The sequence below is a fragment of the Pelecanus crispus genome, chromosome 3, assembly GCF_030463565.1.
Source record: "Pelecanus crispus isolate bPelCri1 chromosome 3, bPelCri1.pri, whole genome shotgun sequence".
In the NCBI taxonomy this organism is placed as follows: Eukaryota; Metazoa; Chordata; class Aves; order Pelecaniformes; family Pelecanidae; genus Pelecanus; species Pelecanus crispus.
The window spans coordinates 13,524,462-13,547,875 of NC_134645.1; the positions used below are offsets into that span (position 1 = coordinate 13,524,462).

General features: G+C 47.5%; 1 protein-coding gene across 14 annotated transcripts in view; it reads left to right on the top strand.

Moving 5' to 3' along the window:
* Positions 1 to 533: 533 nt before the first annotated feature.
* SLC8A1 (solute carrier family 8 member A1) overlaps positions 534 to 23,414 on the top strand; it is a 105,099-nt gene continuing 82,218 nt past the window's right edge. For 8 of the 14 annotated variants that reach the window (XM_009481195.2, XM_009481197.2, XM_075706965.1 and 5 more), the window contains exon 1: positions 564 to 2,362. In XM_009481195.2, coding sequence (XP_009479470.2) covers positions 564 to 2,362 — 1,799 coding nt within the window. Of the gene's footprint in view, positions 2,363 to 23,414 lie in introns of all 14 variants that reach the window. The other 6 variants (XM_009481196.2, XM_009481204.2, XM_075706967.1 and 3 more) reach the window with 4 other exon arrangements.

Genomic DNA, 23,414 nt, shown 5'->3' on the forward strand with positions numbered 1-23,414 from the left:
GACTGTGAGCAAGAAACGGCTGTGAAATACATCGTTTACAGTGCTAAAAAATGGCAAGTATAAAAATATTTTTTAAAAATGATGGGGGGATAGATTTCCCTGTCCTCTCCTGCTCTTACCTTGAACTCCAGTGAGTGAGTGCACTGTAATTTTGAAATGGGAAGCACTTCTGCCAGCTGTGAAGCAGAATGATGGGCTTTAATTAGATGAGAAACAAGAAAAAGGAATTGAACAAATAGGCTTTCAGCAAAGAGAAAGAAAGTGGCATTAAACACCATAGTAGGGGGTAGGTGCTAGCCCACTGGTAGCATCTGAATCTGTCCTTGTTCAGATAACTGAACTAGATGATTTCTACATGGAAAACTGCAGTAATCATAACACAGATGGGCTCATTAGATGGGTCTTCTTGAGTAACAGGGTAACTTGATCATATGTTTGGGAAAGATGGGAAATAAACAGGGTGTAGAGGAAAATCTGTTATCTCTGGTTGGCCTCACTTAATGCATCTTTCCTTTTGCCTCTGCAGGTTGAAGACGTTTGGGACCTAGTCGGTGGAAGTGGCCATGTCGCAAGCAACTCACCCACCCACCTTCCCAGTGAGCTTCCAACTCCTGAGCGTTGTGCTGGTGTTGCTCTTCCATGCAGACATCATACATGCGGAGAGCCCCAGTGAATTGCCTGTGAATGACACCGAGGAGTGCACTGGCTCATACATCTGCAAAAAGGGTGTGATTTTACCAATATGGGAACCCCAAGATCCCTCATTCGGTGACAAAATTGCTCGGGCAACAGTGTATTTTGTAGCAATGGTGTACATGTTCCTGGGAGTATCTATTATAGCTGACCGCTTCATGTCCTCCATCGAAGTCATTACATCCCAAGAGCGGGAAATAACCATCAAGAAGCCCAATGGCGAGACCAGCAAAACCACGGTGAGGATCTGGAATGAGACTGTTTCCAACCTCACACTGATGGCCTTGGGCTCATCTGCCCCTGAGATCCTTTTGTCTGTTATCGAAGTGTGTGGCCATGGCTTCACAGCAGGGGACCTGGGGCCAAGCACAATTGTGGGGAGTGCTGCATTTAACATGTTTGTCATCATTGCCATCTGTGTTTACGTTGTTCCAGATGGAGAGATAAGGAAGATCAAGCACTTGCGAGTGTTTTTTGTTACAGCGGCCTGGAGCATCTTTGCCTACACTTGGCTTTACATTATTTTGTCTGTGTCTTCTCCTGGGATTGTGGAGGTTTGGGAAGGCTTGCTCACCTTCTTCTTCTTCCCCATCTGTGTGGTGTTTGCCTGGATAGCTGATAGGAGGCTTTTATTTTACAAGTACGTCTATAAGAAATACCGAGCTGGCAAGCAGAGAGGCATGATCATTGAGCATGAGGGTGACCGGCCTTCCTCCAAAGCCGATATTGAGATGGATGGAAAGGTTGCTAATTCTCATGTGGAGAACTTTTTGGATGGGACACTGGTGTTGGAGGTGGATGAGAAAGACCAGGATGATGAGGAAGCCAGGAGGGAAATGGCTCGGATCCTGAAGGAGCTAAAACAAAAGCACCCTGACAAGGAAATTGAACAGCTTATAGAGTTGGCTAACTACCAGGTCCTGAGCCAACAGCAGAAGAGCAGGGCCTTCTACCGCATTCAGGCCACTCGGCTCATGACGGGAGCTGGCAACATCTTGAAGAGACATGCTGCAGACCAGGCCCGCAAAGCTGTCAGCATGCACGAGGTCAACAGTGAGGTGGCAGAAAATGATCCCATCAGCAAGCTCTACTTTGACCAGGGTACCTACCAGTGTCTGGAGAACTGTGGCACTGTTGCCCTGACTGTCATTCGCCGGGGAGGCGACTTGACCAACACGGTGTATGTTGACTTCCGGACAGAGGATGGCACAGCCAATGCTGGCTCTGACTATGAGTTCACTGAAGGGACAGTGGTCTTCAAGCCTGGAGAGACCCAGAAGGAAATCCGAGTTGGCATAATTGATGATGACATATTTGAGGAGGATGAGAACTTCCTGGTCCATCTCAGCAATGTCCGTGTGAGCACTGAGGCCTCAGACGAGGGCATTCTTGAGGCCAGTCGTGTCTCAACACTTGCCTGCCTGGGATCACCATCTACTGCCACTGTCACCATCTTTGATGATGACCATGCTGGCATTTTCACCTTTGAGGAGCCGGTAACGCACGTCAGTGAAAGTGTGGGGACCATGGAAGTGAAAGTGTTGCGAACCTCTGGTGCACGAGGAAATGTTATTGTGCCCTACAAAACCATTGAAGGCTCAGCCAAAGGTGGAGGAGAGGACTTTGAAGACACCTGTGGGGAGCTGGAGTTCCAGAACGATGAGATAGTGTAAGTGAAGGTTTTATTTGTTGCTTACAGTCTCTGGTTCTCCTGAAATTAAATGCACATGGCTCCCAGACCTGCGCTGGAGGTGTTTGGGTGCCAGCGCGTTGTGGTAAGCCATGAATGGCCTTATGTGCTTTGGAGAGCTGAAATGCTGCATTTCTGCCTTGCTAACAGACCAGAGAGTGATGCCTGCTCAGGGGCACTCCACTCTTCCAGCAGCAGGGAGGTGGGACAGGTTTGTGAGCCCAGCCTCATGCACCCTACCCATGTGCTGAGCAGATCTCTATAGCCTCATCTCTACAGTGGAACCGAGAACAAAACCAAGCTGGCTGTTACCACCCAGTCACAAGGACCTGTCTTGCGAAGGGCCTGAACAGAGTGTATGAATTGTGGCACCTACTTCCCTTTGCCTGTTGAGGGTCACGTCATCTGGGACTGGGCCACAGCCTGTTCCACTGATGCTCTGTTCAGGGCTTTGGTGAAGGTCACTTCAACTCCTCCTCTTCTAAAGGCTGCAGGCCTGGGTCATTGTCTGGTGCATGTCCTGAAAAAGTATTGTCATGTAGAGAAGCCTCATCATTAGGATGCAACTGCAGCCACATTTGGCTGCTTGCAAATAAAAAAGAGGCTGAAAGCTGTTGGAGGCTACTCCTGAGTGTGCTAGGTGGATGGTGGAAAAATTATTAGTGCTGTAGCCTTGTTTATTACATTATGTAGACAAAATAAATTACCCCAGTAAATCATGGTAGAACACATCTATCCTTGGGTATGTCATGAAGACATTTCCTTGCCCAGCTGGGGTTCTGGGAGGAGCAAGGGTTGGGAGTTGCATTGTTCCAGCCTCAGGCTCTTCCTACAGTGAAGTCTGTGTCTGTAGATCAGTCTGTGCCAACAGTAGACTCTGTAGCACAAAATCACTGCGTAGAACTTGGAGCAGTCACTGATAAAGGGCACTGCTATGTCAAGGGAGAGCTAAATGTTGGCTTGGGTGTTGCATATCATAGAACTGGTCTCTTAGGAGCTGAGACAGACCCATGATGAGTGCCAAGAGTGGGCCTTATGTTCCATCTGTTACTTGTGTCTGCGCCAGGTACACAGGAATAATGAAGCAAATGGGGGATTCAGAAAAGTTCTCGAAGTAGGGGGAAAGAAAAAAGTGATTTGTAGTTCTCAGGCAGGGTATTAAACCCGTTGGGGTTTTGACTTCTCAGGAAAAACTGAGCAAGAACTTCACAGCTCCAGCAACCTGGAGGCCAGAACATGCATGTTGCCCACACAAGGGTTGAAAGCACACAATATGCCATTGTTCCTGGCTCCCAAATGATAACTGTAGTAGAGAGGAATGCAGTTATTTGATTTTTTTCTTTTTTTTTTTTTTTTTTCCATTTTGGGAGAAGCAGGGAGTTGTCTGCAGAGATGCAATGAACTAGGCTATCAAGATATCCCCCAAAGGCTCTTTGCTATTTAACCAGGTCACTCAGCACTAGCAAAACTGGGCTACTGGCAGGAAGACTTTGACATTTGATCTCAGTTCCCCTGGGATGTGACATGTTTACATGGCAGGCCAAACACATGGCCACAGGCTCTGCAACTGCGCTCAGAGGGGCTTGGGCTTCCCCCTTGTCCATCACTGTGGCCAGGATCTCTGTGCTGTCCTTCATCAAAGACACATAGTGTCACCTGTGTCTGCACTGCCTGTTGGTGCTCAGTCTGTGATGTGTGGTTTTGCAGTGGGATGGTGGTGCCTTTTCCCCGGCATTGTGCCAGGGCCCGCTGTGCTGTGCCTACTGCCTCTGCCGGTGGCCTTTCCTCCACTAAGCTGTTCACTGCTGACTGTTGCCAACAGCCCAGTAACCAAGGGATGTGCTCGAAACGGGCTGACCACATCCTGCCAGAGCTGCTGCCTAGCCTCCTGGGGCATGCTGGTGTGCCCTCTTGATGGTGGCAAGCCTCCTCCTTCCTTTTCTTACTGGCTGTCAGCATGTGCACAGCAACCAAGAAATGGGGGAAAACAGCTTTCTTAGAAAGCCAAGTGTGTTTTTTCTGTGCAGGTGCCAGGGCATTGCCATCATATCTCTATTGCCTTTTAACTATCTCTCCCTGGAATCGCAGGGAGGGATGGTACATTGGAAGCACCACTAGGAGTTTGCAGCCTGGTACAGATGGGGGTTTGGGGAATGAGGTGGGAGGAAGTGGCGACAGCAAGGCCATATGTTGACCAAGGGGCTTGCTCCATTCAGGTGGGAGAGGATATGCACCTACCTTACTTTTCTGGAAGAAGGATGAAAATGTACAAATTGCAATCTATTCATGTGCCTGAAAGGCAGAGGTATTCATCTAACACTTAGCGGCTATAGCCCATGTTCAGATGTTGGATGGTACAATCTGACTTGCAGAAGATTTCCTGCAGGTCTGTGTTTGCCAGGGCACAAGTTCAGGACAGCCCTGCAGCATGAAGGCAGTGTGGTCCTGAAGCTGAGGTGCTGCTTATAGGCACCCCCCCCCCTTGGAAGAATTTGCTCTAATTGGAATAAAGAAGATGTGCTAGCACAGTGTGTGGATTGCAGAGCTAAAGCCTGTTTGCTATGTGTCGTGGTTTAGCCCCAGCCAGCAACTAAGCACCACACAGCCGCTCGCTCACTCCCCCTACCCCAATGGGATGGGGGAGAGAATTGGAGGAGTAAGAGTGAGAAACACTCCTGAGTTGAGATAAGAACAGTTTAATAATTGAAATAAAGTAAAATAGTAATAATAACAACAACAATATAATAATGATAATAATAATAACAATATACAAAGCAAGTGATGCACAATGCAATGCTCACCACCCGCCAACCGATACCCAGACAGTTCCCGAGCAGCGATTGCAGCTCCCCAGCCAACCCCCCCTGGTTTATATACTGAGCATGACATCATATGGTATGGAATAGCCCTTTGGGCAGTTTGGATCAACTATTCTGGCTGTGCCCCCTCCCAGTTTCTTGTGTACCTGGCAGAGCATGGGAAGCTGAAAAGTCCTTGACTAGCATAAGCAGTACTTAGCAACAACTAAAAACATCAGCATGTTATCAATATTCTTCTCCTACTAAATCCAAAATGACAGCACCATGCCCGCCACTAGGAAGAAAATCAACTCTATCCCAGCTGAAACCAGGACGCTATGTCATCGCTTATGAAGCTTATGAAGCTATGCTTCAGCTAAATCACTGCTGTGTAGAATGGTGCAATTCCCCAGCACATTTAATTCAATAAAGTTCTAAAACTTCAGGTTTTCCCATGCTCTGGTGGCCAAGAGATGACTTTGTTGCCCTTTCTAAAGATCTTTAGTGCCTCTTCAGCTCTGTCATTCTAGGCTGCATCAATCAGCTCGATAAAATTGAGTAAGATGCATTTTTCTGGGGCGCTAACAACAAAGGTAGGGCAGTGCAGGGGACATGAGGATGAAAGAAAACTGTGTACAAGCCTCTATTATTAGAGGGCTGGCTTGCTTGTCCCAGTAAAATTAGAAAGCGCTGGGAGGGCCCTGATCTTCTGGAGACCTTCCTTCGGTTCCCAAAAGGCCCAGTTACGTAACATGTTGTTTGTTTGCAGCGTCCAGAGAGACTTTCCCATTTTGCAATCTGTTGATGTCCCCTTTCCCAGAGCACACAAAATAGCTGTGTAACTGCTGAAGCCATGCCACTCCTGTGCATTTAAAGAAAGATCTCATTCTGATGCTACCAAAAAAGATGTATAATGGAGAACATGTTGGTCCTCTTGTGGAACGTTTTATCCCAGCACTGCCTGGTAGCCTCTTGGAGTGATGCTTTTCTGCTCCTTGCTCCTGAAGCACAGCTTGTGTGTTCAATGGGTGCATGTTGGCAAGTGAAAGAAACAGCATTTAAATGTGTTTTGCAAAGGGGTTAGCTGGGGTTGCACGACAGATTGTTCCGAGCTGTGTGGGAAAGCTAAAAATGTGTGACTTGGGTCTCAGCAAGGTCAGTCTTAGTGATGCTGCATGGGTACCTGGGGCTCTGAGACATTGGTGTAGGACAGGGTGCTATGATTTAAAGTGTAAGAGAGAGCCTTCCCTCTGGGGTCATCCTCAGCAAGGTGACTTCAGCCTTGCCTTGCATCTCCATTAATGATTAAAGCTTTCTTGATGAGAACATGGAGAAGACGTGTAGTTGCACGCTCTTCCTGCCCACCCCTCTCCCGCAGTTACTATGATCATAGAAAAGGTCACTGGTTCATCTAGCCAGTGTATTTTTATCTCCTGACCAAATGCCAAATAATTCAAAAGAAGTCCAGCCTCCCATCTTAGAGGATGAAGCAATCCTTCCTCTAGTTGATGGGATCTCTTCTTGCTGTCTCGAAACTTCAAGGAGGGGCACCTCTGGATGTGACTGCAAAGCTACATGAAAACTGTGTTTTCATTCATGTTCAAAAAATAGTAGTTTTTCTAGAGATAATATTGTGACTAGAGATCTAGTGCAATCTCCATTCCAGATGTCTGCACCCACATCCCCCAAAAGAGAAGTTTTTACCGCATTAATAAGTTAGTGAGGAAGATGGTACAAACAATTATATGGATAACCAATTAAACTGGTATTTCACCTATGTAGTTACACCTGTAAATGCATGGAGAATACAATTATATGGATAACCAATTAAACTGGTATTTCACCTATGTAGTTACACCTGTAAATGCATGGAGAATATTATGTTAATAGATCTTGCTGTTCATAATATATAGTTTAGCTGTTTTTATAAAAGGTGTCTGCTGCAGGTTTAGGAAGTGGTGCTCTTGGCCCATTGAATTTGACTTGTCCAAGCCAGCTTTGGCATTTCTCTGGAAGCAAAAATCTAGGAGCCAAATGCTGACAGTGACACAAATATCAGCTCAATCCTCTGATTTTTTAGGGAAAGTGTCCCCAGAGACCACATAGCCTTTCTCCCAAGAGCCCTTTAAAAATGTCAGTGTCAATAAACATAGGCTGTGGCAGGCGGGAACCAAGTGGTACTCTTTTTTAAGTTCCCCTTTTCCAAAAGAAGTTGGGTGAAGTATTTCTAAAGAAATAGCAAAAATAAAATCCTGACTCAGCCCTGGGACCTCTCTAGCTCAGTTTTCAATCCATGGCCTGCAGCTTCAGAGAAAAAAATGAAACCTCCAGCATGGTCAGCCTTGCAGTAGGACACAGTCAAAGAGCAGTGTCTTCCGATGTGGCAGAGACACCGCTCTAAACCAGGTTGAAGTTAAAGCAAACAAACATTCCCCTTTTCACCTTTCATCATTGAATACATTCTCTCTCTCTTTGTCTGTCCCACTTTGTTTGCGTGGGTCAGTGTGCATCCCCTCCCTCGCAAGCCCTGGCTTGCGCAGGGTTAATGTCTGGAGGCACAAAGCAAGATATCAAAACAGACCAAACAAAGATTAAACTCTTATTCAACCTGCTTCCAGTACCCAGCTTGGGTTTTAGAGCATGTTTTCCCCTCGCCACTGGCAGTCTTGCCTGGCCCAGTGGGACTTGCAGGCAGTTCAAATACAGCCACCAGGATCTTGGTGTTGGGTCCTTGGCAGGAGCACCCAGTGCCCTGGATCCATCTTATGGGATTTGGCCCTGGCCTCCCATGGCCCACAGTTGAGCACGTGTGTCGCACCAGTCTGGGGCATGGCATGGGGGCCTGTTAACCCTTCCAAGGGAGTTCTGGGGAGGAGAAGTTCCCTGGGGCTGAAATGTATCATTGCTTTGGGTTCTGAAGGCCAAAAGCTGGTCATCCCCTCTTCAGGGAGGAACATACAGCTAGAACAGGGTCAGCTGTCTTTTCTTTTTCTCCTCTTCATTCACACAATGTTTCCTGAACAACTCCTAAAATGTTAGCCTTAATATCTCCCAGCCGTGTGCATCTCTCTTAAACTGCTGTGCTCGTCTCAATTGCACTGGACAACCCCCACATTTCTGTTAGGAGACAGCAAGAAAATAAGGCCACGTGGTGTTCACAGACCTTCCCCTTTCTCCTGCGCCCAAGTGCCTGCAGGTGCTTGCTGTTGTCCTGTGCACACAGACTGGGCACCGAGTGACACAGACACAGTGTGTACTGAAAAAATAATTTCCAAGTGCCATGTGAGGTCTCAAGCCTGCAAAGCGCATAGTTGCAACTGTGTCTCTAAGTGTCTTATGGCCTGATCTGTTCCTTTCCTCCCCAGAGTAAGGCTAGTGGGTGTGCTCCTGTGACATGTCATCATGGTGTTGTGGGACAAGTACTCCCCGTAGCTTGCTTGGGGAGGGTGAGCACTGGATGCTGTCTGTGCAATTTGCCCAAATAAGTCATGAAATCTAGGCACTTGATTTGATGATGTCCCCTGTGGAGGGGATTAAGCAGCGAGGTTGTGTTATTGGATGAAGCAAGTTGTGCCAGCACATCACTGGGAGGAATGGGGGGGCAGAAGGGTGAGGACAAGAGTGGTTAGCTCTTGCTGAAGAACTGACACAGTTTTTGTCCTTGAAAAAACAATGTTTCCTTACTTGTAATGAGCTGTTGTTGGCAATTTACTGCTGCCAGCTGCATCTCTGTGGTTGATTAAGGGAGCTTGGATCTTAAATGTGTAATAACTCTCTGAAAGCTATTGAGAGGCAGTTATTAGCTTCATCAGGGCCTGTGTACACATCCACTGTGCTCCTTTATGAAAAGGCTACCTATTAAATGCATTGTAGTAATTTATAAAACACAGGATCTAGGCTTGTTTTAAGAAATTAAAGCAGCAACCCTAGCGAAGCTTGTTGGCATGGGAAAGAGTTATCTTGGAGTAAAGCACTGCTCTGCAGTTCCTTGCTGGGGAGACAAGAATGGGGGATAGGAGAAGACCTGTCCCCCTTTGCAAACTCTCTTCTTTCCCTGGCATGTGCTTGAGCACTGCTGGCAGCAGCATTAGCACCAGCTGTGATATGCAGGTCTTGCCAACAGAGCAAGGATTTATCCATCTCCCTCCAGAGCACATGGGATCCTTTACTGTGGCAAATCCTTGAGCAGGGAGAGGTAAATAGTTGGTACACAGGACCCCGATGCAAGTGCTGAGTTCAAGTTGTGCATCCGCCTTCTCTCCTCTGACGCTTTGCCCCCAGGTTTGACCTCGGTGGATGGCACTCAGTAGTTTTCTTCCAGCAGCAAGGCTGCATTTGTGGGCTTAAAATGAGGGCAACAGAACAAAAAGCAGACAGCTGACTACAGCCAGCATCCAAGCATCTGTGCAGATGGGCAGAGAAACATCTGCTGTCATCCAAAGCCAGAGAGAAGAAGCTGGACCTGGCAGACAACTGGCTGAGTCAGAAACAGACCCTCCCCAGGGGGACAGGCTGAGCCCAGAGGCATCATCCTGCATGCTGCGGGCGGATGGAGCACTATTGGCCAACTCTGTACTGGCGGGGTGATGTGATGTCGCTCTGCCCTTGGCGGGCTGGCGTACCAGAGATGATGCAGTCTTCCATGTCTGGGTCTGCCTTGTATGTGTTCCTACTGAGGCTTTGCTCACACCAAGGACCAAACTGCATGTTCACTAGCAAGGACATGCACATCACTGCTGTGCAAGGGGACAGACACCTATTCTATCCCTCGTCTCTGCTCCTTCCCCTGTTCTCCAGCAACATAGGACAACTATGTTAGCTTAACCTTCACAATCTGGTCTTGCTGAACCACCTGTATTTCTACAGTACTCTCAGATGAGGAGCTTTGATTGAAAGTTAGTCTTTCACAGCCACAGTGTTTGTGATGGCTGGGTCCATGGCCTAGCTGCACTGGTACTAGTGGATATGTTCTCTGCTTTGCAGTCTCGGGCATGGTTGGAGTTAAAGTCAGCACTCTCCAAGTCATAAATGCCATTTAGCCTGAGGACATCTTGGGAGATACCAAAACTCTACTAATAATGTTTCTGACACTAACATTGGAGGCATTGTGCTGGTTTCCAAGAATGGCAATGCTGGATCCTGGGTGACAACAAATAATATCAGCATTCTCTGTTTCAAAAATATCTTAGCGTATGAGAGAAAATATTCCCACTGCTGTGCAAGTAAGAGGGTGACCAGCATGTGCCTCCTCTGTCCAGTCCCTATATGGTTCCATTTCCATAGTATCTGGACTCCTTCCTACACAATCAAAGTAACAATAAAATGTGTCTGGCAATGAGAAACAAAGCAATAACAAATAACAGGGCACAGACTGGATCCCCATGAACAGGGTGCTGGAAGGAGAGAGATGGAGTTGATGGCATATACCTGCCCCATCAGAGCAAAGTCCTTTCCAGGGGAAGGTCCTCTGAGTGCAGATGTTCTCAGATGGCTGAGGACAGGGATCGAGATGGGTGGAGTGGAGTCCAGCGCAGAGATACTACCTTCGGGTTTCTTCTAGAGGTGGTTTAGATTTTATGGCATTGTTGTCAGGAAGCTTCTTTGCTCTTTGGAGTGCTTGAGTGATTCCTCTGGTTACTTGCTCCTGTTACAACACTGGTGTGTGGTAGTCACACACTGTGCAATGTTGGGGTCATGTGATGTGGCTCTAAATTAACCACAGGCTCAGTACGCCCTGAGGGGAGCCTTGTCCCAGAGGCAACATGCACTGGCACCAGGCGACAAAGCTGTTGTCTTGCTGGCTGGGTTGTAAGAAGGACATGAAATTTCTTGCTGGGTCCAGAACAAAACAAAACAAAAAAAAGATTGATTTGCTCTGAGTTCTTTTCCAAAGTCTGTTGCTTGCTTCCAGGAGAACAAAATAGTTATACCTTGGGCCTTTGCAAACAATTTGGAGTAGAAATATATTGATCTGTTAAAGCGCTCATCAGCCCCTCAAACTTCCCAGGCAGCCTCTCGGCTTTACAGTGCTACTGGCTCAGCTCCTCCGCCTGTGCAGGCGTTTCCCTTGCCTGCCCCTTCTCCGCGGCACTCACCCTCCCGTCTCTGTGCCACTCATGTGGCCTTGGCTCTGCTGTCTTGTGACTCCAGTCTTTACTTGTGCAGCCTGAGTGCTCCTCTCGCCAGTGTTGTGGCAGATGACTTATCCTGGCATAACTTTAGATACAGGCAAGAAACACGCCTGTCTAGAGACAGTGGACATTGTGCTCCAAGGAGCTGTGTGTCCTCAGCCGTAGCCCTCCTTTCCCTCTTGGTAATGTCACTCTGCAGCCCAGGCTCTGCTGTCCTAATACTGCACAGCTCTCACATGAATATGCAGCCCTGTCACAGCATACAAGGCAGAAAAAAAGTCTGTTCTGCAGGGAGTCTGGAATAAATAGAGCTGCGATGAGCAGGGGAGACATGCACTGGTTTAATTGAGAATGGGGGGCTGAATCTGAGATGAAACCTGTTGCTTTGGCTCAAGCAGGTGGGGAGCAGGTTTTACCTGGCACCAGAGTCTGCACAGGGCTTTGTATTTGCTTAGTTCAGTAGATTTGCATTCACACTTTAGGTTTGGTTATTGATGTTTATGTTTCTCATTAGTGACTGGATATGTGATGGGACCTAGGGGGAAAAGATATCACTCCTACATAGCATAAAAATAATATAAACAAAGTCAGTATTAATACCCCGGGCACAAATGATCCTACCACAGGGGAAAGGGAGGGAAGTGTAACAGGGGATTTACCTGACTCATGAGCTGTCTAGTGACCTGGAACTCAGAAAGAATCATACAAAAACCTGAAAGTGGGTCAGTTGAGTAGGGAGGATTGTAACAGAGCAGCGTGGGAGTGTTTCGTCAGAGTCAGGCTGAGCATAAACTGGATGAGAATTAGAGGGGAAGGAGATGTCCTGTCCATGCCTTAGCAGTGCAGAGGGAGAAGGGGAAGGGAGCTGAACAACAAGATTCCACCAGGAAGCAGGTCCTTCTGTGGACATCTGTGTTCATGAGGCCTGCAGGTGTAGGACAGAGATGGTGTAACCTACCTGGGTCCTCAGACCCAGTGAGCATACTGAAATCTAGCCTTGTGTTGTTAGAGGAATGCCTGAGGGGCTCGTAGAGCTGCTAGCAGTGCCCCTGGAAGGTTTTCTGGGCAATAGGTGAGATCTGCAGGCAAGTTCAGGAGATGCCTTCAAAAGCAGCTCAGCCAGATTGGGTCTGCTTCTGTACCTAAAAGAGCCTAGAATAAATCAACATGTTACTTGTAAGTGCCTCAAAGATAACAAGGAGATGAATAACAGCCAGCATATATTTGTCAAGAACAAATCTTACCAAGCCAACCTAATTTCCTTTTATGCCAGTCTTTTGGGTAAGGGAAGCAGTGGTTGTCATATCACTCAGTTTCAGAAGGGCTTTTAATATTGCCTTGTTTAGTACTGTCATAAGGAAGTACTGGATAAATGGGCCACTGGGGTGATGAGGTCAAACCTGTCTGGAAAGAGAAACGTGGCACTGATGGGGGTGAAAAGGTGTTCAGCAGGTGCTTGTCTTGAACTGGAGCTTGTTGGGTGTGGAAAAAAGAAGTTTGGTGTTTAAACTTGCAGATAGAAAGAGTGGAGAGGCTGGAAGCATTATTGAAGGTGGAGATTCACAGAGATGGGTTAGGAAATAGCCTGAGCAGAAGCAAGACACTGTACAGTGCTTGTGCAAGAATAGTCTTAAGCACAAATTCAAGTGGGAGGGGAACGACTTGAGTTGGGGGTGCCATTGTGACCCAGCAGCCATATCTGAGCTCACGTCACGCTCTTGCAATGAATGAGAGAGATGTCATCCTGAAGATACTCACGAGGAGTGCAGCCATCCTTACGCTCTGTCTGCCCAGCTGTGTCCAGCTTTGAGCACTCGACTCCAGAAGAAGTTGGGAAGAGTCCAACGGACAGAAAAAGACTGGTGGTCTGAGAAATGTGACCTGAGGTGAGAGACTGTGAGAACTGGGGCTGTTCAATTTAGAAAGACACAGGTGTGGGGAAGGTCTAAGCCTTGGGCTGTATAAAGGGCAGTAAGATACTCTCTGTGTCTGCAAGGTCTTGAGGAAGCAACAGAGGCAATTCAGATTACACAGGAGGGAAAATTTCCTTCTGGTACAGATGGGTCTGCTCAGGAGTAGCTTGGGGGAGTGGGTGACCTCTGTCAACAGCAGAGGACAGCTTAGAGACACTGTTGAAAAATTTACTGAAGATACCAGGTGTATTGTTTCTTTTAGGACAGAATTGGGTCAGATGAGGTCTTGGGAACTCATCCTCTCCTGTTCTTATGTGCTAGCCAGGCAAAAGCATTTATCATGTGAGTTGTACTTCAGTCAGGTGGCCTTTGTCCTGCATGGTCTTCTGCTGCAAATGTGTGATGGGGTAACATGCAAAAGCAACCTACAGATGGAGCAGAAAGACCAAATGCATGTATACACATGCAGCCTTCAGAGCTTCCCTGTGGCCACCCGATCTGGGCTCTCTGCTCACAACTGATATCTGGCACAGAGCCAGTGCTTGCCTGCTGTCTGTCTCCTTTGCTAATAATTAGATGCAATCCAAGCTTCCCTGCAGGAGAGCCCTGTCCCCATGGGGGAAGAAGCAAGGCTGCACAGATTAAGGAAGCTAATTAGAGGGGAAGAGAGCATTGGTACTGAAGCCCCAACAGTAAACTTTGAAATCTAGATAAGGGAGCAGTATTTAATTATACACAATTAAAACACCGCATCTCAGCCCCTGAGAACTGGCAGTGTTGGAAAGCCCTCACAAAGGTGCTAATGAACAGATCTGAAGGCAGTGGTGGGCTAGGGGCTGTGCTTATTAAACTTCACCTGGGAAACACATCTGAAGAGAAGAGCTAGGAAAATTCCCTTGGACCCACTGGCTCCTTATTTCTGTGTGGTGTCCTCCCTCTCCCAGAGCAGGTAATGGGAACCCAAGGCTCTGGCACTGAACAGATTTCTCTGCTCTTCCATGCAGCTGGGCACAGATCATTGCAGACACCTACGCATAAGAGAGGCTATCCTGAAAATGTACAGGAAATAGGAGAGGGTTGTAAATACTTGGCCTAAGGAAGAGAAGCAGTCTTTGTCCCCTTCTCTCCCAATGCACAGGAGACAGAGCTCCTGCCCCCGTGCCTGCCAGCCAGGGGCCTCCTGGTATCTGCAGGGAGCACCATGCCGACGTTCCCCTTTGCTCCACAATCCTGCAAAGTTATCTTAGGTTATTTTCCCACAAGTTTGCTCTAGCAACTAAAGCAGCTACTTCCCCTCCCTGCTCCTTTGCCACAGCACATACATAGCTGACTTCTATCCTCTACACCGCCCTCTCCAAGCCAGGAGGGTAGTTTGATTTATATGTTTGATGTATAGTGCCTGCCTTGTGTTCAGACATTCACTGTTGCGTTCTGTGCCAGCTGATCCAGCAAGCTTTGTGGACTGCAGCAGTAGCTTTTATCCTGTAGCTGCTTCTGGATGTTAATGTAGTAAAACCACGATGAGGGAAAGCTTGGATGGATTCCTATCATCTGGCAGAGTAGAACTGCAGAACCAGCCTGAAGTTTTCCAAAATTCCTCTTCCTCAGCAACTTAAAACCCTTAAGGAAGGCTTTAGTTCAGCCTTGGGTGCCAAAGGAGGTGGTGCCTGTTTTAATTTGTAAATATAAAGTGCCAGAGGGCTTCTACCTCCTGAAGGCAGTAATTTGGAAAAGTGCAAGCAAAAGCCTAGAGCTCCTTTTCCTGCATCCTTGTCCCCTGGTATTCCTATTTTTCTTGGTCTTTCCCCCCCACTTTCTTCTAGGTCCATGCATAGAACCCATGAGTCGCATCTGCAATGTTGTCACAAACAGCTTCCCTGGTGATTTGGCTGCTGTAACATTTTAGTTACAAGACCTGAAAGTGATGCCAGTGTCATTGAGGTTCATTTTATTTGCATGAGCCTTTCTGGTGATGTTTTCCTCTGCTGTGCCAAGAGCTAAAGCCTCAGGGGGTTCTTCACTCATTGTGTTTTATGTGAAAATTAAATTTCTTGTTGAATCCCAGAGCTCCAAGAGCTGGGGTTTTAAGAAAAATGCTGACTAGCATCTGGAGTGCCCTGTCTGGCCCTTGGTGAGCCAGGGGAGATCTTGCTGTGCTTTGGGGGAAGAATTGCTCTCCATTGTCAATCCTGCAGAGCTGGAAGGGAAGGTGGGAGGCTTAAGTTGCTTCTCAATTCAAGTCTTCCTAGACCTAGTATGAATGAGCATGTTGGTCTCTTGCAAATATAAAACCAGATTTCTACAAAGCACTTGTTAATGAACCAAAACAGCAGTTTGTCCTTTCAGTGATTTGTGGGGAGTCAGTAAAAGACTCAACCGGGGGAGCTCATTACATTGCTAAAATAGTGCATTTTTAGTGGAGATGCTGGGAAGCTGTTATCTGCTGGCTGTGATGCAGGGCAAGAGGCTTGGCAGCACTGGGAGGAAACCTGTGAGAGGAGACGTCTGTCACCTCTGTGGGTGTGAGCACGGGGCTGGCTCACAATGGGGGCAAGGCAGCCAGGCCATGCAGGTGGGGCATGAGAGGCGGTGATTTCCATCCCCAATCACTGTAATGTCATGGCCGGGCTATAGGCACACTGATACCGTGCCAGGGTCTCAGGTCTCAGGCGCAAAGTGGAGAAGAGGAGAGCGGAGTCCAGCACCAGTGACAAGGGAAAGCCACAGGAGCCTACTTGGACACTGAGCCCCGCGCATGGTATAAAACAAAGACCATTTTGGAAAATACAGTCAGACTCTCAGGGCTTAAAAAAAAGGCACTTAATCCTATACATCAAAGGGAGTTCAGCCACTGCTCTGCTTAATGGGCACAGCGCATTTGTCCCCTTCACCTATTGCACAGGTCAGCTGCAAAGCTAATTCGCACCACTGCCCTTTCCTCTTGCTGTGAGTAGATGGACTTACTCACGCAGCAACTGTAGCCATCTCCAGAAGGGATGCATATACTTCAAGGTGCCCATATACCTAAGGGTTGCATATGCCTATGCCTCAAATATCACAGTAGGTGAAAGACTGACCAGGGAAGTCCGTGTGTGGGGATGAGGCGGGATAAGGTAAAAGAGAGGTGAATGCATGATAAAAATTGGAAAAGGAGGGGTGGAAGGAAAAATGAAAGAGGAGCCAAAATCACAATGGTTCATATGAATGCTTTCTCTCGGCTGCTGATGAGTACTTCCAGAGGTGCAACATGCTCAGGGTCATGTTCAGAGGCCCCTAGTCCCATCAAAGCTTAGAGCAAGGTAGGGCTGCTCAGGTTTGCAACAGCTAGTTGGAAAAATCTGTTTGGCTCTTGCTACAGAATGAGTTTGACATCCATGTCTTAAGTGCATTGAGCTGATAGTGCACAAGTTTCAGCTTCAGCGTGCTTGCAGCGAGAGCCCTGGCTTGGCACTAGGCAGCAAAGGTAAAAGCAGTGAGGAAAAGAGAATTCTTCTGGCTGTGCCAAGAAAAATCACTGTGTGTGGGAAAGGGAGAACTAAATTGATCTGAATTTTCCTGCTATTGGTTAGCATTTTGGTGCCAAGGTAGTCACACTCTGTGTGGATGGCTACATGCATGTGAGAGAGGGAAAGAAAAAAGGTAACGTGAAGAGCTCCATATTTAATATTGTGTTAATCCCTTCCCTCCCAGCTAGACCAGAGGTTTAAAATTCTTTTGCTGGACATGGGAGGAAATGCACTCATCTGTGTGAACACTATTTAATTAGGGAATAAAGCTTTACCTCTCAGGAAAGTTGCAACTGAATAAATGATTTTGGAAGAAAAAGTCTGAAGAAATTAATGGAAGTTGGGGGTTATGTTTTTTTTTTTTTTTATTTATTGCTTCACAGAAAATTCAGGTTGCATTTTGAATCAAACTTTCCTTCATTAACTCTGGAAACTTAAGCAGGGGATGGATTTCAGGCCAAGTGTTTTGAAAACCCCTGCTAACAGAAGGTGAAGCAACACTTCAGCATCTCAATTTCTCTGTGAAAGCCAGTATGTTGAAAAGGTATATATCAAGTCAGGCAACTTGTGCAACAGCTCTTTGCAAGTAGGGTTTTGCTTCTAGTACCCTAGTTAAGTGATGGAAAATCCTGCAAAGGAGCAGGTGGGGGTCACAAAGCCACATGCCAGCTTTGGACCCAGAGCTCAGTGTGATGGTGATCTCCACCAGCAACCATGGGGAGTGGGGCATAGCGCCTGCCCTCCAGTCTTTGCTAGGGTATAGCACCTTTTGATTTATGGCATGAGTTTTACTCATTTATTTCTTTTTGAACTTAGGCACATGTACTAATTAGGGGAGAACTGCTGAGCTCTGCTAACGCATTTGAACATGGGTAGCTTTAGGCTTGCATTTGAGTCATTAAAAATGAAATAAAATGGTGTTCTCTTTGCAGGAATTATTGCAAGCAGGGGCCTTGATTTGGCAGCAGTTATCTCCCCAACACCATTGCACTAATGACTTCTAACGCAGAAAGAATAGTGTGTCATTAATGCAATAGGGTGGTGTGAAGCTACTGTATGAAAAGGAGAGGCTGAGGCAGACTAGTTTATTATGAGCTTGTAACAAACCTGGGAGTAACTGGCTGAGTTTAAACCCTTGGGAGGCTGGAAGCCAAAACATTTGCTGACCCATGTGGGGAAGCCCTTCCTGCACGGACATCCTCCCAAGGATGGGGGCATGCTGAAGGGTGAGCAAAGCGGGTCTGGAGACATGCTAGCACAAGCATTGTTCTCTCTTGCCTCTCCCTTGATTTCTCCATCAGTCCCATTAAAAAACAGGTCATGCAGCCCCAGCGCTTACAAGTGAGGGGGATCCAGTGTAAGGATTTCTCTCCAGGTTTTGCCAAGAGAGTCAAAACCCAGGAGGGTAAAACCGTCCCAGGAAAACCCAGCTCCTGTGTGCTGAGGATCTTCTCTGCCTACTGGTGTGTCCAAGCAGCCTGGGTGACCTTGACATTTGAGCAAGGTTTTCTTCATTGCTCTGTGGGATCTCTCTGCTGACTGCAGGCAGATTTTGGTTGAGATGGAGGCCATCAATTTTTAAACATAAATGATAGGCTGTAAAGAAAGGCTTCATCTCAGAGCTGGTCTAAACTACAAATACAACATAGCTACGTTATGTCAAAGCTGCTAGAGATGGCCTGTAAAGGTCAGTTGGCTTACCTCCCTGTGTGACAGAGGTTGTAGAGGCTTGTTGGTTGTCATTCCTATAATAGCTGGAACTGGGGAAATGTTTGATTGCGGGGTTTTCCCCAGAAGTACCTCACTGCACTTTATCCTCTCAGTGAAAATGAGGAAAATTGGAAACTCCACAGAAGCATACCTGGTTTTCATTTAAAAATCTGGAGGAGGAGAAACCATATAGATTTGGGGGGGGGGGGGGGGGGGGGGCTGGCTTGCTTGCTTTTTGGAGAGAAGACACCTGGGACAAAATAAAATGTCACCCTTGCCTACTTCAGTCCTTGATGACAGAAATCCACATCACAACACTAACACTGAGTGACCTGCAGAGATTTACCATGCTAGGAAGGCCCTGGGCCATGATCCTGCTGTAGGGGTGCAGTCACTTTGGTTGAGGTTCAGTTGTGAGGGAGGCAGTTTGCTTGTGTATTGGGACACTGGAAATGGCTCACACCTCCTTGAGCTGCAGAACAAAATTACCTTCAATTTCTTCTTCTGTTGCTCTGTGCCCTGTAGCAGTGCTCTCTGAAGGTGGTTACAATGCAGGCATAAACAAAATTCAGCACACACTGGGATTACACATACCTGGAGTCATAATGGAAACCTTAATGCGTTAAATCAGAGCTCTTATTATCTAATTTCTCATTGTCAACCAGTTTCTCGTTTCTCGGTAGATAATTGATGTGGTGGAGAATAGTTCTTGTCTTCTGGAAGCTGGCTGCCTTTTGAAACGCTCCCATCAGAGATGCGTTTTTCAGGCTTGTACTTCTTCCTTCTCATTATCTTGTCGATGGGAGCTTTCTTTGCACTGACTCCACCGAGTGAAGGAAGCAGAATGTATTGGCAGGGAACGCAAGGCCATTTTGTCTTTACCCTGCGGATGTGGGCACTAAGGCCTCAGGAGCAGCTCCTGCTGGGTGAGGGGAGAATAATTCCCCTTTCTGCCAGAATTGTTGCAAGGGTGGCTGCAGCCTGGTAGAGGGAAGCCAGCTCAGCCACAGCTGTGGCTGAAAATGCCTTGAAGCAGGAGGGTTAATCATCTGCCCACTGCTCCTGTTGATAGGCTCTACAGCTGGTCTTTCGGCAAAGGAGCTCTTTTCAAATCTCAAAGCTATCGGCTGCAGACAAAGGCAGCACATTTTTGAAGTCTAGAGGAGTATAAAAGACTGCAGATGAACCTGAAGAGTTTTCTCCAGTAGCTAAACCCTTGGGTTATATCTGCTGAAATTGTTGAGAGAAAATGCAACAAATATTTGTAACACTCAGATTTCTACCAAGGATGCTGCATACTCACCTGAAAGAGTGCACACGGCTCTTGCCTGTCAGCTAGGGAGTATAATGGACTGAGTTGCAACTGCATGAGTCTGCATGCAAATTTCACTGCTCTGTTTTGGGGTTTGGTTCTTTTCTTTTCCAACCTTGTGGCTGGGCACATCTAGCAGATGCACCTTCCTTTTCAGATCTGTCCTTCCACATTTCCTATCTGGTGTTTGCAAGCACCACTTGTTTGGTTGTGGCATGCAGGCAGGGAGCAATGTGGACCAGTGGTGGGAGGTAACCAGGTTTCTGAGGCATGCAGAATGAAGATTGAGAGCAAGGTGGCTCTGGAGCACATGAGGAAGCTGGGAAGGGTCAGCAGGCATCAAAGTCTCTCCTCACCACACCTAGTCCTCCTCTGGGGTTGGAAAACCCCTTCTTCCCACAGAGACCTTTTGTCTTTCCTCGTATTGTCCTTGTTTCCACCCCAGCCTCCCCTCTGTCCTGCCACTCCAGTTTCCTCTGCTCATCTTCTGAGTGTCATGGGCTCAGGGGAAGAAGGCTTGTACCCTGCCTCAAACCAGGTGGACCTGGGTCATCCTGCTCCAAAATGTGCTGTGGGTGCCTACACAGGCATAATGCTGTTCCTGGTTTGGCCTCGCAGGCTCCCTGTGGGGAGAACTGATGTCCAGTGGGCTTAGTCCTCAGGTGTCAAAAATTAATAAATGAGCTGTGTTTTACTGGGATCTAAATTGGGATGCCTCGGTGCCCTTTTGGCACGTGCCCCAGGCTGCACTGAAATGTGTGGTGGTGCCTGTGCGTACAGCCTGGTGCTGCATGCAGGATAGGCTCCTGCTGCGAATGCACCGGCTCTGGTTGGATAAGCCAAATATGCACTGTGATACAGCCCATATAATTAATAACTACCAGCAAAAGCTATTGGGATTTGTATTTCAAACTGCAGTTCTCAAGCCTGCATCTTCTTACCTGCCACCACTGCAAAGAGGTTTGTTGCGTCTGATGGTTGTTTCCACCCCTGTGAACTCACCATTTGCTGTGGCATAGCTAGCTGGCGTTGCCGCTGCTTTGGCACTGACTGAGAGCAAAATTTGGTTGGTTGGTGGTTTTGTGACCATGCCCTGCTGAGACAGAGCATAAGTTACAGAAAGAGAAACAAAAGAGGGTTTGTATTTGAATAGAAATGGTTCTCGTGGTTTTGTCACCACATATGGCAGGAACATATGCAGAAATGAATTTGCTGCTGTTTGCCTAGTAACAATAAGCAGGTTGAGACAGTATGTTAGATCTCACAAAAGGAAACATGAGTTCTCTTTTATAATCTCTATTTTTTTAATTCAGATGTTCACTGCTGTTTTCTTGAAACTGAGTTGCAAGTAATGAATTGGGGGTGCGCAGGAAGGCATTCAACTGCAATGAAAAAGAAAAAGGCTCCCCCAGAGGCACATGGGTTCATCTGCCTGTCAGACTGCTTTATGAGATGTCCTATGCAGAGGCTGATCTCTTGATGAGGACCAAGCTTCGTGAGCTCCAGCTCAAGGCTTACACATGTTGGCTAACTCGACTGGTTTGCAATTAATGTTACGGATGAGCTGTTAAAAGTGTACATGCAGCAGACTGAGAGCAGGAATGCCAGATATTTGCTTTTGAGCATGAGACCATCTCCATGGTGGAGTGCACGTGCACAACAGTGTCTTGAAGAGAGGAAGCACTTAATATCACAGGGCCAAAGCTGTTGATTCTTCAGGGGCTATGAACCCCTGGAAGGGGTTCCTGGAAGGAAAACCTGCAATGCCAGTTTTCAAGCCCATGTGTCTGTGAGCATACATCCCTACGCTATGTCTCACCTAAGAAGCGATGTCCCTGCCCTCCCAACTACACAGCAAAGCCAGAAATAGTGATTCTTCCAGCATTACAGTAAACCTGAAAGCTGGGAGGTGGGCAACAGTTTGCTAACCGAAGGGGAAGGGAGGACAGAGTTGACATCTGTGGTGTTAGGTTAGCAAACACTCAGCTAAAAGCAGACAAGGGCAACAAGAAAACATCACTGTCCCAGCCAGCCTCCAGTTTGTTAATCCCCGGATGGGGAGAAGGACCTTGTGCCAGGCCATGTGCCTCACAGTGGGGGCACGGGCACCCCTGTGCTCCTGGCCAGGTGGCCAGGCAGCTGCGGGAACACACGTGACATATGAAGCACCTCTCTGAGTAAAGCTCTGCAGCTTATTTCCTGCTGCTGTGGAAGGACATGTGGGGGATTCATAAAAAAGAAAATCTGAAATTTTAGTGGAAAATATGGACTTTTGCTATCAAAAGAACTTTTCCACAAAGGGTAAGTTGTAGTCACTACTAGTATGTGAAGCAAAGCGTTTCAATGCCTTGTGATTTTCTAGGTCCATTTTCATGCAGGCATTGGTTTTGCTTTCATTTCTGCGAGCCTGAATACCAGAAAACAACATTCCCCTGTTCACCAGTGAGCATCTTACAAAACGTCTTGCCTCTGCTTGGCAGTGCTTTACTTTAAGAGTGCAGTGGGTCACCCGATGACTTTGCAATAGTTAATAGTGCTTTACAATTCAGAACTGCTGTCGCAGGCACATGAGGCCGGGGGATGTCTCTGCATTTCCAGCGTGTTGCACTCTGTTGTACACATGGCTGTGAGCGTGGCATGCTGAGACATCCCTGGGAGAGCAGAGCTCTTAATGCAACAGCATGACAATCATACTTCAAAGCTGATTGACGATACGGGCTTGCTAATTTTACAAAGGTTAATGGATCTCATTGGTGCCAAGTGTGCAAGGATTGCTAGGGACTTAGCATCTTTTTCTCCCCCATGTAGTTCTTTGACCATATATAGCCAAGGTATCAACTTACAGGCCTGGGGATTTCAGCTTTCTGTTTAGATTTTAGATGAAAGGCTGCAGTTGGAAGTGATTGTTATAAATATTTCCTGCTATCTGGTAGCAGGCTGACTTCAGTCCCTTCTAAGGAATTCACCATAATTATCCTTTATAACAGCTGCAATGAAAACTCTGCTCCTGGCAAAGGCCGGTGAATGGAGCATGCCCTCCGGCTGCCCCGGTGGGTTGGGGCTGCACCACGTGTTGGAGGGCTCACTCGGGGCCGAAGCTTCAGGTGAGAGCAGAGCTCTGCTGCAAAGCCTGCTGCAGTGCTGCTGGCCTCTGCACCCTGTGCTGCAGCTCTGTTCCTTTGCTGTGGGACCGCTGCTAGGGCAACGCAAATGTATGATGTCACGTGCTCTGGCAACATGTACAAGCCAAAGAAAGCATGTGCAAAGACCATCAGGGATGTTTTAGACTCTGTGCAAGCGCAATAGAGGGGAAGCTGCTGTCCCCTTTGCAGGTTCGAACCTGCCTGGCCACTTTCCCCCTCCTGGCCGGGTGCTGCTGGCCAGAGTCTGGATAAGGGGCTGGTAGAGTGGCCAGGGCTGGGCCAGTTTGCAGGCGCTGGGGTTTGCAATGCAGATGAACCTCCTTTGTCCCATCCTGAGGCTTACAAAGGAGATGGAAGTGTTCAATAAAAAGTTTCACCTGCATCCTCCTGCGGTTTCTCCTGGTGTGGCCACAAAGGAGATGGGAGGTGGGGCTGGGCACTCTCCACGTTGCAGGAATCAAGGGATTCACCTGGGCTCTGCTCCCTGCTGGTGACTAGCAAAGAGCTCCCTGTGTCTG